Source organism: Sinohyriopsis cumingii, chromosome 16, assembly GCF_028554795.1.
Source record: "Sinohyriopsis cumingii isolate HCF-2022 chromosome 16, ASM2855479v2, whole genome shotgun sequence".
NCBI lineage: Eukaryota > Metazoa > Mollusca > Bivalvia > Unionida > Unionidae > Sinohyriopsis > Sinohyriopsis cumingii.
The window spans coordinates 45,796,444-45,810,897 of NC_142976.1; the positions used below are offsets into that span (position 1 = coordinate 45,796,444).

General features: G+C 37.1%; 1 protein-coding gene across 1 annotated transcript in view; it reads right to left on the reverse strand.

The window, feature by feature from the left end:
- The window catches only part of LOC149780347 (uncharacterized), a 218,306-nt gene that overhangs the window by 81,312 nt on the left and 122,540 nt on the right, over nt 1-14,454 (reverse strand). Inside the window, exons 11-12 of the mRNA XM_089936197.1 lie at nt 12,106-12,269; nt 3,490-3,614 (exon numbers count right to left, since the gene is read on the reverse strand). Coding sequence (XP_089792323.1) covers nt 3,490-3,614; nt 12,106-12,269 — 289 coding nt within the window. The remainder of the gene's footprint in view (nt 1-3,489; nt 3,615-12,105; nt 12,270-14,454) is intronic.

Consider the following 14,454-nt stretch of genomic DNA (forward strand, 5'->3'; position numbering starts at 1 on the left):
CAGGCCGATCAGTCCTAACACTAACCTCTTAATGCTGAACGCCAAGCGAGGCAGCTGTTAGTACCATTTTTTAAGTCTCTGGTATGACTCGGCCGGGAATCGAACCCACGACCTCACGCATCCGAGGCGGACCTAGCTGTAGAAGGCTACGCTGGTCCTTTGCTCAAAAGACTGTTTCCTGATTCCAAAATTGGAGAAAATATGCATGTGCAAGAACAAAACCATCTAATATTATTTTGGTGTTTAGCACAAAACACCTAAAATTGCAGAAGACATGAAAATTGGGCCAATTAGTATTGCCATAGACAGGAGTAGTGATTATTATGACAAAAAGTCATCACCCCGTCAGTAAACTGAGTCTGTGTATTAGAGACTTTGACAACGAGAAGAACAAAGTCATAGTGTTCTTTGTTCATTACCAGAATTAACATTCGATTCCATGGAGAAAACATTTTTGATTTGCTTGATAATGCTTTGAATAAACATAAGTTGGCAGCTCAGCTGTATGAGGTTTTCAGCTGATAATGCATCAGTGATGACTGAAATTCATAAAGGAGTTGCATTCTATATTTTGAAAAATGTCTCCATCAGTGTAAAAATCAGGTTATCCCTGTCATTTGATGCACCTTGCTGCAGGAAAGGCTGCTGATAAATTAGGAGAACTCCTGAAGTATCAAGTTGGTATTCTAGCTGACAACGTACTTCATGAAAAGTTGATGTGCAATGACACCTTTTTCCCAAGCTAAAGGACCCAATAACTGGAAGATATAAATTTCCTCTACTTTGTCAGGTTATGAAAGGAATATTGGTTCTTTACCATTCTAATGCTGTGAGAGAATGTTCAGTATTGTTAACAAAAATAAAACTGAATTCCTATCCAGGCTCAGTAACCTGGCACTATGTGCTCTGTCAGTCTGCAAAACATTCATAGTCTCTGCTGGTACAAAGTGTTTTGAAATGCAATATGACAGTCTGTTGCTTTTTAAAGCTGTGTGTGTGTGTGTGATTTGGATTTTCAATGTAGCTTTAAAAAGAAATCAATCATATCGTTATGATGTCTGCAGTGTGACAGTTTATAGTGATGTCTAGCACTGGGGCATCATGCCGCAGACATGTAGCTTAATGTCCCACCCAGTCACATTATCCTGACACCAGGCTGACCAGTCCTAACACTAACCTCTTAATGCTGAGTGCCAAACGAGGCAACTGTTAGTACCATTTTTGTAAGTCTTTGGTATCACTCAGCCGGGCATCTAACCCACAACCTCCTGCATCTGAGGTAGACGCTCTAACCACTAGGCCACCAGAGCAGTGCTTTTTAAAGCTAAAAGTGCTATATGTGAAAACTTGAAGCAGTAATTGATGTTAAAAAACAGAGGGGTAAATAAATCATTTTGTACATATGCTCAATGAATTTTATCTTGTTATATGTAGATTACTCTTTTTCTGCTTGGATTACCCTTTTTGTCCACTTGGATTACACTTTTTCCTTTCCAGGGGTTGTCATGTATGTATATACTTCAATAGAACCGTCAGTGTTCATCAACATTATATACCTACTTAATAGAACAGTTACTGTCCATCAACACTATATGCCAATTCAAAGAACAGTTACTGTCATTCAACACTAAATGCCAACTCAATAGAACAGTTACTGTCCATCAACACTGTATGCCAATTCAATAGAAAAATCACTGTCCATCAACACTATGTGCCAATTCAATAAACACAGTCCATCAATACTACATGTGCACTCAGCAGAACAGACACTATCGAACAATACTCTATGCATAATTGACAGAACAGTCACTGTCAATCAACACTATATGCAAACTCAATAGAACAGTCACAGTTCATCAACATTATATGCCTACTCAATAGACCAGTTACTGTCCATCAACACTATATGCCTACTCAATAGGACCATCACTGTCCATCAAAACTATATACCTTCTCAATAGAAGTCTTTGTCCATCAACACTATATGCAAACTCAATAGAATAGTTACTCACCATCGACACTATATGCCAACTCAGTAGAACAGTAACTGTCCATCAACACTATATGCCAGCTCAATAGAACAGTTCCTGTCCATCAACACTATATGCCAACTCAATAGAACAGTTACTCACCATCGACACTATATGCCAACTCAGTAGAACAGTAACTATCCATCAACACTATATGCCAGCTCAATAGAACAGTTCCTGTCCATCAACACTATATGCCAACTCAATAGAACAGTTGCTGTCCATCAACACTACATGCCAACTCAGTAGAACAGTAACTGTCCATCAATACTATATGCCAACTCAATAGAACAGTTACTGTCCATAAACACTATATGCCAATGCAGTAGAACAGTAACTGTCCATCAACAATACATGCCAACTCAATAGAACAGTAACTGTCCATCAACACTATTTGCCAACTCAATAGAACAGTTACTGTCCATCAATACTATCTGCCAACTCAACAGAACAGTTATTGTCATTCAGCACTATATGCCAATGCAATAGAACAGTTACTCTCCATCAACACTACATGCCAACTCAATAGAACATTTACTGTCCATCAACACTATATGCCAACTCAGTAGAACAGTTACCGTCCATCAACACTATATGACAACTCGGTAGAACAGTTACTGTCCATCAACACTATATGCCAACTCAATAGAACAATCAAGGTCCATCAACATTATATGCCGATTCAATAGAACAGTTACTGTCATTCAACACTAAATGCCAACTCAATAGAACAGTTACTGTCCATCAACACTATATGCCAACTCAATAGAACAGTTACTGTCCATCAATACTATCTGCCAACTCAATAGAACAGTTACTGTCATTCAGCACTATATGCCAATGCAGAACAGTTACTCTCCATCAACACTACATGCTAACTCAATAGAATAGTTACTGTCGATCAACACTATATGCCAGCTCAGTAGAACAGTAATTGTCCATCAATACCATATGCCAACTCTATTGAACAGTTACTGTCCATAAACACTATATGCCAACTCAGTAGAACAGTGACTGTTCATCAACACTATATGCCAATTAAATAGAAAAATCACTGTCCATCAACACCATGTGCCAATTCAATGAACACAGTCCATCAATACTACATCTCTACTCAGCAGAACAGTCACTATCAAACAATACTATATGCATAATTGACAGAACAGTCACTGTCAATCAACACTATATGCAAACTCAATAGAACAGTCACAGTTCATCAACACTATATACCTACTCAATAGAACAGTTATTGTCCATCAATACTATATGCCTACTCAATAGGACCATCACTGTCCATCAAAACTATATAACTTCTCAATAGAACAGTCATTGTCCATCAATACTCTATGCCTACTCTATAGAACAGTCACTGTCCATCACTGTTATATGCCTACTCAATAGACTATTGTAGGTAAAACACAAATACAGTACTAAAACTTCAGGCTTTGTCTAAACTGACCTTGATATTTCCATCTTCACCATATGATTTTGGCCTGGCAATGATATTGAGCTTTTCCATGAGAAGCAAGATATGCTCTTTGTTGTCATGGAAATCTGGGTTTTCCTTCTTGGTCCAGATGGCATCTAGAAATGATGAAAATTAAATCATCAAAGTGCAGTAATATAAATGTCAACCAGGTATACTATTCCTCAACTTTATATTTCACTTACATTTCAGTAATTGTTCACAATTTAAAAAGAAAAATGCTACATATATATTTTGTGTACATATTTCCAGATATTAAGAGGTAGAAGAAAGGAAACAATTTCAATACCAAATAGATATATTATTTAACAAATGTCCAGGTGGATCAATGTGTTCAAAGAAAATTATGTAATGTATACAGGAAAATGTCAATAACACTCAAATACTAGGCACCACTCTAATGACTTAGTCCTGTGTAAATCTAATTAAGGTTTATGTTCTGCCCACCTGTGGAATTCCTGATCAGCTTACTTTTGGAAGCCTATTATATAAAACATGGCATTTGTAGTAGGGAAATGATTTGCTCCAAATAAATCAAACAGTGAGTATTGTGTACAGGTGTTAAAAACCACAAACTCAAGTCAAAATGTTCGTCTGGCAGTCCTTCAGGCACCCATAATTATTCTGTGTTATATCTAGGATTGCATGAGGAAAGCCTTTCAAGTACTCATAATTTAGTGTTGTATCTAGGATTCCATGAGCAAAGTGTCACCTTGCCCCAAAATCTGTGAGACACAAAGTTTCAAAGGGACAAAGACTGACCATTGGTAGAATCTTACCTGGAAGAAATACTTTAGTTTGTTTCACTTGTAAATTTTTATTAAAAAGGTGAGAGTATGTATGGAAGTTTTCACCTTTATATAACCCACTTCACTGCTCACACTGTTTTCAGTGTATTACTGTCTTCCTTTGTGGATACTAACATTAATGCAAAAAAAAAATCCCCTCAAGAGTTCCTGTAACTGGCAAGTATTCATGAACGGAGTGTATCCATCATGCCTTGTATTTACCACCTAACTGGTTATTTGCATTTACAGACATGCAGATAAATTAAATTGTTCAAATATCAATATCAATGGGATATTGTTTGATGCATTATGGCAATCCTTTTAAGCAGCAATGCTACAAAGCATTTAGATAGATAGCTAGATAGAGAGATAGAGAGAGAGAGAGAGAGAGAGAGATATAGATAGATAGCTAGACAGACAGACAGACAGATAGATAGATAGATAGACAGACAGACATATACATAGATAGACAGATAGATAAATAGATAGATAATGACTATTAAGATTTCAGTTTGTAAGATCAGTTAACTTTGATACTTTCTAACAAAGAGTACCCCAAACAGCACATTATAGTTTCATAGCATCAGTTAACTATGTGCTGCAAGAAGTGAGGAGAGAAGAGGCTCATGAGAGAAAAAGGACAAAGTGCAAAGAGTTGGTAGAATCTTGCAGGGGCAGAGGATGAAAAACAGGGTTATTCCCTGTGGAAGTTGGTTGCAGAGTCTTTCCAGCCCAGTCAGTCTTGAGGATGCTCAGTGCACTAGGTACAAAAGGTCGGGAATGCAAGACAGTTATGCAAGTAGTGGGCAGGGCCGCAGAGAAAGCATCTAGTTGGCTCTCGCTCAGATGTGATGACAAAATATGGTAGCCATCAAAAACAGGCAGTACTTGATCACTATCGCCAATGCTGCCTTCTGGAGGGTGTTCTGAGATAAGGGGAGAAACACCCATAGAAAGATGGGCACTAGGCTGATGACATCTGTGAAAAGCAGTGATGTTAAGCAGGACATCTGTGGAAAGCAGTGATGTTACAGCGGGAACAAAGTGCCATTTGAAAATGGTATTTCTCAACCCTAACAGACAGGAACAATTCAGATAGACTCAGGCTGAGGCAGAGGAAGAGTTGCAGAAGATAGACAAGTCAGGACTTCCAGGGAAGTTTAAGGCCTGGATCTACCAGAATGGACTTCTTGTGAGGATCATATGGTTAATGAGATCTCTACCAGTAGAGAAGTTAGAACTGATGATAAACAGCCATTTACTAAGATGGCTTGAAGTTCCTCCATCATTTACCAGGATTGGGTTATATGGCAGAACGAATAAACTACAGCTGCCCCTGACATCCTTGGTAGAAGAATATAAGGTTACAAAAACAAGACTTCCCTGACCTTTAGGGATTTGAGAGATGAGAAAATCACAGGTGCTGGCATTGGAGTATGAACTGGAAGGAAATGGTTAGTGAGTCAAGCAATGAACCAGGCAAAGAGTGAACTAAGGCATAGGGACATTGTAGGTTCAACAAATGTTGCAAGGGAAGGACTAAGGGTTAAAAACAATGCAAACATGGAAGAATGCGAAAAAAGATGAAAGGAGAATGTTGGTCCAAGAGGAAATCCATTGGGTAGATAAGGAAGCAAGATCAGCAAAAGCAGTCCAAATGGGGATCCAAGCTAATTGGACAAAGTGGTCACTGGGAGAAAGGAAACTTACATGGGCAGATATATGGTGATATGAACCAGTGCAGCTGCATTTTCTGCTTCGATTGGTGTATGACCTTCTACCATCAGCAGCCAAACTAGTGAGGTGGAAGCGCTTAAAAAGAGCCATCATTTCAACTGTGCCAAGGAAGAGGAACACTCTCTCACACAATGTCAGGCTGCCAGACTGCACTGGCCCAAGGTCGCTACAGATGGAGACATGACAAAGTACTGAGGGAGATGGCTAAGAGAATCCCAAAGAAAACAGGTCAACAGTTTATCAGGTTTGTTGAAGTGGGAAAATAGCAAAAGACCACAGTGGCAGAGAATGATGGATTGTTGCAAGCAGCAGTTATGGGAGATGTCGGTCGACATGGGCAGGAAACGTATTTCCTGATGTCGTCCAGACATCCCTCTACCCTGGCTTTATCATCTGGTCACCAGCTGCAAAGAAATGATCCTGGTAGAACTTACTGTGCCATGGGAGGAGAGGACAGAAGAGGCTTATGAGAGAAAGAGGACAAAGTACTAAGAGTTGGTAGAGTCTTGCAGGGACAGAGGATGGAAAACATGGTTATTCTCTGTGGAAGTTGGTTGTAGAGGGTTTCCTGTCCTGTCAGCTTGTAGGATGTTCAGTGCTCTGGGAATTAAAGAAAGGGCATGCAAGACAGCTGTGCAAGCACTGGGAAGGGCTACAGAGAAAGCATCTAGTTGGCTCTAGGTCAGACCTGAAGACAAAATATGGTAACCATCACAAACGGGCAGTACTTAATCACTATTACCACCTTGCCACTTGAAGATTTTCTTTGATGAGGGGCAAAACACCAGTTGAAAGATGGGCACTCGGCTGATGACATCTGTGAAAAGCAGTTTCACCAACTATATATCTACACTGGTACTTTGTAACAAAGAGTACCCTGAATGGCACATTATAGCCAACCCTGATCATTTAACAGCTCACAATGTAGGAACCAGTATGACATGATGACACTGGAGATAATAACCAATGGGTCTTAATTTCTTCAACATTTAGCCAATGTATGCAGTCTTCAACAAAATTAACTTTGCATACTCCATTATTGTCTTGAGACTCAGAGTGACCTCTAAGACCTGCAGGACAGCAACATTGACATTTGACCCCAAAATCAATATGCTTATTCATGTTGTTTAGACTTGGCACCAATAGACAGTACATGGTCAGTGATCAATGACAGAAGACATAAAGAAAATTTAAGATGAAATTTGAACAAAACATGTCAACATATATTTCCCAAATAGGGAGGAAAATGTCCCAAATAAATTCTTGAAGTGAATGGACAAATTCAAATTTGAGTACAGAAGGCTCATGAAAGGATAGGCTAATAACAATCACAACTGGGTTAGGGATTTATTAATTTCTGTAATAAATGTCGACCCTAAAATTAAAAGGTCTCTTCCACTCATTAAGTGCAGGCACTCCATAAAAGTTGGTCAAGATATGTGGTCTATAAGTATAGCTATTTGTAGAAAAATAACAATTTGTTTTTTTATTTCCTTCAGTCACCTTGACAATTGACCTTGACCACAACATCAACAGTCCTCTTATTTATCCAAGGAGTAAGTCATTCACAAACTATGATGAAAGTACATGGTCAAGTATTGACTGTTTTTCTTCTTTTTGTCACATTGATCTTGACCTTTGGCCTTTAACATCAACATACCTTAAGTACAAGTTGTCCACAAAAAATGGTAAAAGTGTGTGATGTAGAACTAATGTCATTATGGGAAACCATTTTTCTTCTTTCAGTCAGTGACCTTGACCTGTGACCATTTTATCCCCCAAATCAATTTGTTTACTGATGTTATTAAATTGGGCACCAACAGACAGCATATTTGAGCAAAAATACATAGCATATTGTCAGTGATCATTGATCGAAAAAGGAAATCAATCCATGCTCATGATTTTGTTCTGACTTGCAGGGAGCAATCAGGATTAGACTGACTCTGTGTGTGTGTGTGTTTGATTTTGATTTTTAATGTGGCTTTAAAAAATGTTCAGTCATATCGCTGCAATGTCTGCAGTGTGGCAATTTATAGTGATGTGTAGCACTGAGGCATCATGCCACAGGCATGAAGCATTATGTCCCACCCAGTCACATTATCATGACACCAGACCGGTCAGTCCTAACACTAACCTCTTAATGCTGAGCATCAAGCAAGGCAGCAGCTAGTACCATTTTCATAAGTCACTGGTATGACTCAGCTTGGGTTAAAACCCGCAAAAAAACTCCCACATCAGAGGAGGATGCTCTAACCGCTTAGGCCTCAGGAATGGTGGTGATATTTGGAAAAGCTGTTATGTTTCATGCAAAGACAAACACGATACTGTTTGCACATGAAGGATGCTGACTCTTCTTCAAAAGTTCATGTTTCTTTTTCATTTAATAACATAGGAAAATATTTTATTATGAAATCTATGAAATTTTTCCTCTCATCCAAAATGAAAGTAGGACAAATGCTTTTAACGAACTCAGTGACCTGCAGAGTACATGGCTCTCTTATCCACACTGCACTGTCTCATTTATCTGATTCTGTCTCAATCTCTGAAACTCAACAAAGGGAATAATTCAGTGTCACTGCCAACTCTCACTAAATCAATATCATCAATCTCATACTCTAAGAAATGAAAATTAATTTCTGAATCACAGCAAAGGCCATTGTTTCAACTGTCAACAACCACATGTATTAACTATCATGTGCAAAAAATTCCAGAAGATCTCCCAAATTTCATTGCTATATTTTGTATACGACAGATTTCACAGCAAGAACTGTCATTTGTAAAATCTGCTGTCATTGGATGAATGTTCTTTTACTGCCCAGTGTTGACTAATTACATGTACTGTATATACTCGCGTATAAGCCCGTTCGCATATAAGCCAACCCACAAACTGAAGAGGTATAAACACTAAAAAGTACATGACTCGCGTATAAGCCGACTTACAACTCCAACACATCTCAAGATGCACAAGGTAAGTTCTAAATGCATTTATTTAGGCAAACTTGTATTAAAAAAAATTACATTTATACTTATCTCAAGATTGGCGTGCATGAATATTAAAAAGAAATGGTATAAACTTGTTCGAAAAGTAATTTATTTAATTTTCAGTTTTTTTATATAAAGTTTTGGAAATAATGCCTCGAAAATTATGCTAATACTGTAAAAGCTGAGTTGTAGTTTGCTTTGATGTAAGCGACCTTACAACATACTTGTCAACTTTCACGCCTGGTGGGAAAAAAAACTCCCAATTTTTGGGGTCGCTCCACGCCTACCTCCCGATTTCATAATATCTTCTGAATTTTGCAGAGAACTCCTGATTATTACATTTTGTCTTCAATTTTCATTTCTTCTAAAAAAGAAAAGTCCTACATGTTCTGTTGTATCTCCTGTGAATTATTGTTGTGACGAAATAATTATTTTAGTATAAAAATTCGCTTCTTCACTAAATAGAATGTTAATTTTAAACATTAATCATGTAAATTAATGATTATTGTTACCTCTACAATAATACAAAAATAAAAATAATACACCAGAACAAAAAGATAAACCTAAACAATAAAATTGTTAACAATTAATTTCAATTTCACGAATGATCACTATTAATGTTGTAACTCCATATGCTATAGCTCCATTCCCACGAATGAAACTTACACAAGTGAACACCTGGTATTTTTATACCGTATATACGAATGTTAAACTGGTATAGTTACCAGTCAAAATTCCTTTTTATCACAAGCCAGTTTCAGGGTTTTAATGATTAAGTGCCTGTACTGCTGTCGCAAAACGAAAGACAAATTAGCCAACTATCAACATATGAGACACCGAGACATCAAACTTTTCACTGTGTGGAAAGTTATGTTTGTTCAGCTAAAACACAAAACTAAAATTGATTGATGTTGATCTTAGTTGATCTCTATGAGAATTTTAGCCTTTGTTATTACGACTCTTCGTGAACATGTAAATTATGATGGTTATGTGCCTTGTACAAATAAATGTGTGTACCTTTTTACAAATGTTAACTCAATTTATAGAATCGCTTATATCATTGAAAACGAGTAACTTGTGAGTGCATGATTCAACGTAAATGAAACAGCTATTAAGAACTAACTGAAATATTATCTGGAAGAATGCAATTTGGTCGAAACAATGAATAAAGCAAAATCTGCATCTAATATGTTTGGGAATAAGTAAGGATTTAAGTGATGCTATGCACGCTTTGTACTGTGTAAGTACTGTACGTTATAGTTCAGCATGGTCTCCCTGGTAAACTCATTCGTCCTGAAATTATGAAGTCTGTATTTACCTCTATTTAACTTCGTGTTGGAGAAATCAGAAAATATGCACATGCAAAATAATAACAAAATCAATCATTGTACTTTATAACAGTTTAATAATTGTCGGGTCACCGAAACTTACATTTTTTTTACATTTTTATGTCATAGGACATGGAACAAATTATTGTTTTGTGTCCCAAGATTTACAGCCATTACAGCAGTCAACAAAAAGACCTAAAAACTGTTGAGATAGGACTACTTAATGAACTACTTATAACCTGAAACATTAAGTTCATTGTGAAGAGGACAAAAGTCAGCTACTATTGGTATTAGAAGGATCATTTACAGGGTCTAATGAAAATGAGGCTCAGATTGATGGGATTTATACTAAGGAGACACCATGATACTGAGGGGAACTTTACTGAGGAAATCAAAAAGGTACTGAGGGGATCTATACTGAAAAGACCCAATGGTACTGAGGGTATCTATACTAAGAAGACCCCATAGTCCTGAGGGATCTATACTGAGACCCAATGGTTAAGAGGTTCTATATTAAGGAGACCGAATGGTACTGACAGGATCTATGCAAAGGAGGCCAAATGGTACTGAGGGAATTTATACTGAGGAGACCCAATGGCATTGAGGGGATTTATGCCAAGGAGACCCATTGGTACTGAGGGACTTTATACTGAGGAGACCCATTGGCATTGAGGGGATTTATGCCAAGGAGACCAATTTATGCCAAGGAGACCCATTGGTACTGAGGGAATCTATACTGAGGAGACAAAATGATACTGAGGGACCCAATGATACTGAGGGAATCTATGCTAAGGAGACAAAATGGTCCTGAGGGGATCTATACTAAGGAGACCCAGTGGTACTGAGGGGATCAGTGATAAGGAGACCCAATGGTATTGAGAGAAACTATACTAAGGAGACAAAATGGTAATGAGGGGATCTATGCAAAGAAGACTTAATGGTACCAAGGGGATCTATACTCAGGAGACCCAAGGAGGTCTAATACGGCTGAAATTCCCAGGATGAAATTTTATTTTTTGCGTGAACCAAAGACAGCAAGGTGATGATCCCAAAATTTACTGAGACAAGCACAGATTAAAAGAATTCAAAACTACTGTTGCTTTAGTGCGATATGCTTGTTATGCCCTTCCCTAACAGTGTCATCTTCACAACATAAATGTGCATTGCATTACAAACTTATCCATCAAGGGTGAGATCTATACTATGTCTATTTTTTTGCAGGGGGGCAGGGGCATTCCCCTCTAAAGCTTAGTTCTATATCAGACTCTGCATTCTTGCCACTTTCTAACAGTAACCCTTTGAAAGAAAGAATAATTTGGCATAAGTTGTTGCTATGGAAGCTTAACATACTAAGCAAGCCATCCCAAGTATAATTTGGTGAAATATGTAGAAACCTTCAGACCAAGTTTGATCAAATGGTCCAGAACTTTTGACATGAGATTCAAAACTATAAAATGTTTACAGATGCAAAAAGGATCATTTAAGATGGACAGATACACTCCAAATAGACTTTGGGCCAAGCCATAACATTGCAATCCCTTGAACATAAACCGCTGAAATTATGGTAGATAACAAAACCAGATGAAACATTTGTATATTGCTAGCATATACTTATTTCCATACTTTCTTTTGAATGCAAATGGAGGAAAATTACATCAGAAAGTATCAAATCTGCATTCAATTAAAGTAACATGAAAAGTAGAGAGGAAGTCATATTACGAAAATGTGTTATACAATATAAGAACTTTACAAACCAATCAGTTCTGGAGAAAGTTTTCCACTCTTCTTAAACACAAACCACTTGTCAGCTACAGCCGGGGCACTTCTCAGGACAAACATCTCAGCAGTGATGAGGGACTTGAGGGCATCAATCATCCACTGTGGGTCTAACACAATCTTATCTTTCAAGGCTTCTGTGCTGTTGATCATAAAAAAAATGTAAATTACACCTAGTTCCAAACTTGTTCAACTCTCATTTTTCTTTCATATTTATTGAAAACAGTAAATGGTTACTTAATCACCAACTACTCATTAGTAAGACATTAGCTACTTGCTGGGAGTAAACTGAAAATGGGCACTGCTTATTTCTTCAAGGAAAACATACTATTTGTAGCAAAATGAATTTCAATGTAAAATGTTCAGAAAATGTGATATTATGTTTTACTTCTTAGCACTCTTAAGTTGTAAGCAATGGTTTATCACTCTTTTCTGCATTCACCTTCCAGATGCACAGTATTTTAATGGACAGGGAATCTAGCCTCTAATTTTTAAAAACAGTTTCAAATTAAGTTCATTAATCGTAAAGCTTGAATGGTAGTACTAATACTAGTCCTTCTACTTCATAGATGGGGTTACGACATCGCAGCTAGGTGGGTGGGAGTTGTCAACACTGACAGTCAATATTAATTTATTCACTAATACCTACTGTTATTTAATACCAAACGGTGATTGGTATGATTCCTAGGTATATTTGATATTCCCATATGAACTGATCGTAAATAATCCTTTGAACTCTTTAATTTCACAATGTTATTTTGTTGGTAATAACTGTATAAAAATCCTAGGTGGAGGCACTCACCAGTTAGTATGTACTTTTGAGAGAGTGACGTATGTAAGGTGAAGTTGTTTACATTTGAAACATGCACAGTGGAAAGAATGTTGGCATACCTCTATGCTACTTTGATTTAATGTGGCTGACATTTCTGTGGATACTGTACTTATGTAAACTGTACATGATCTAAGCACACTGCTAATTAAAATGACTGCTCCACTGTCCTAACAAAATCACCCTGAATTAGTCTAAAGTACACTATCTTTAGCACCTATTAAAATAGGTAAAATGAATTTTGTCCTACTAGACAATACCACTTCCGAAAGTGCAATGGATGAATTACTATGTATATAAAATGTAAAAGAACTTATCAGCTCTTTTTTCACAATTTACCTCTGAAGACCAGGTAGTGAAAATGACCAAGCGGAGCTAGCAGTTTTTGAAAGGTGCACATCTGGAGTAAGGTCAAGCTGTATGATCTCTAACCCATATTACACCCATCAATGATACACCAAGATAAAGAGAATTAAAGGTTCTTTGAAACATTAGCTAAGATATACAACGTCATTTTTAAATTGCCAGTATAACCAGTGAAGACACCCGGGGAAATTCTTTTTCCTTAAGAGTATCACCAGTATTAGCCTTGTTTCAAAATTTGGCACATTTGGAACACTCAGGTCATTATTTCACTTAATGGTTAGTGGTCGTTTACGACATCACTCATTTCAGAGCTAAACATTTTTATTGAGAAATTAATTCGATGTATGCTCACTTAGCCAACACTCTGGGTTATATTGGTGCTTAATTACAATTGTTAATTAAGGTGTAATTTTGTTGCTATAGGTAGCAAAATACGGTAGCCCCTGTAAGCAAGCACTTGCAGAATTTTTCTCTGAGGTAGCTACCCGGTGAAAGGGCAGAATTTTCACTGCCAAGTGCAGAATTCATGCAGGAGGTATAAAAGGTTTGTAAGCATCTCTACTGGGATCTGTTCAGGTTTCCGAGGGTAGTGTTAAGTGCTCCGTGAATTCAAACAGAGAGTAGGAAAATCATTTATTACTTTTTTACTATGAATACCATATAAGGAAGTGTGTAAAGAAAAGGTAACTCTTTTGTTTATTATTTTCCGTGAATCAGAATACATAGTTATTTCATGATATCTACATAAGTAAATGCAAAGGAAATGATGTTTCTTTCATAGTAAATATTGGATAGCTCTAAAACTAAGTTTTGGAATCTACGTCTGTGTACTAACACCTTTATAAATATTTATTCATTCATTGTTACATTTTCAATCAGCTTAAGTATCTGCTTATCAGTTAAATAGTATTCAGACGGTATTTTCATGATCCTGTGAGGTCAAGGGTTTCTTGTAGTTCAAATAATGACGTTTATTACAATTCAGTAGAAATAGGAAATAATATCAATAATAATAATAATAAGTGCAGGTTTTAATATAGAGCAAATGAGTGTTTCTCAACGTTCTTTCTGATAGTTATTTGTTATACTGTAAAGCTGTTGAGTGTTTCTCAAGGCTTTGTACATATGGTGT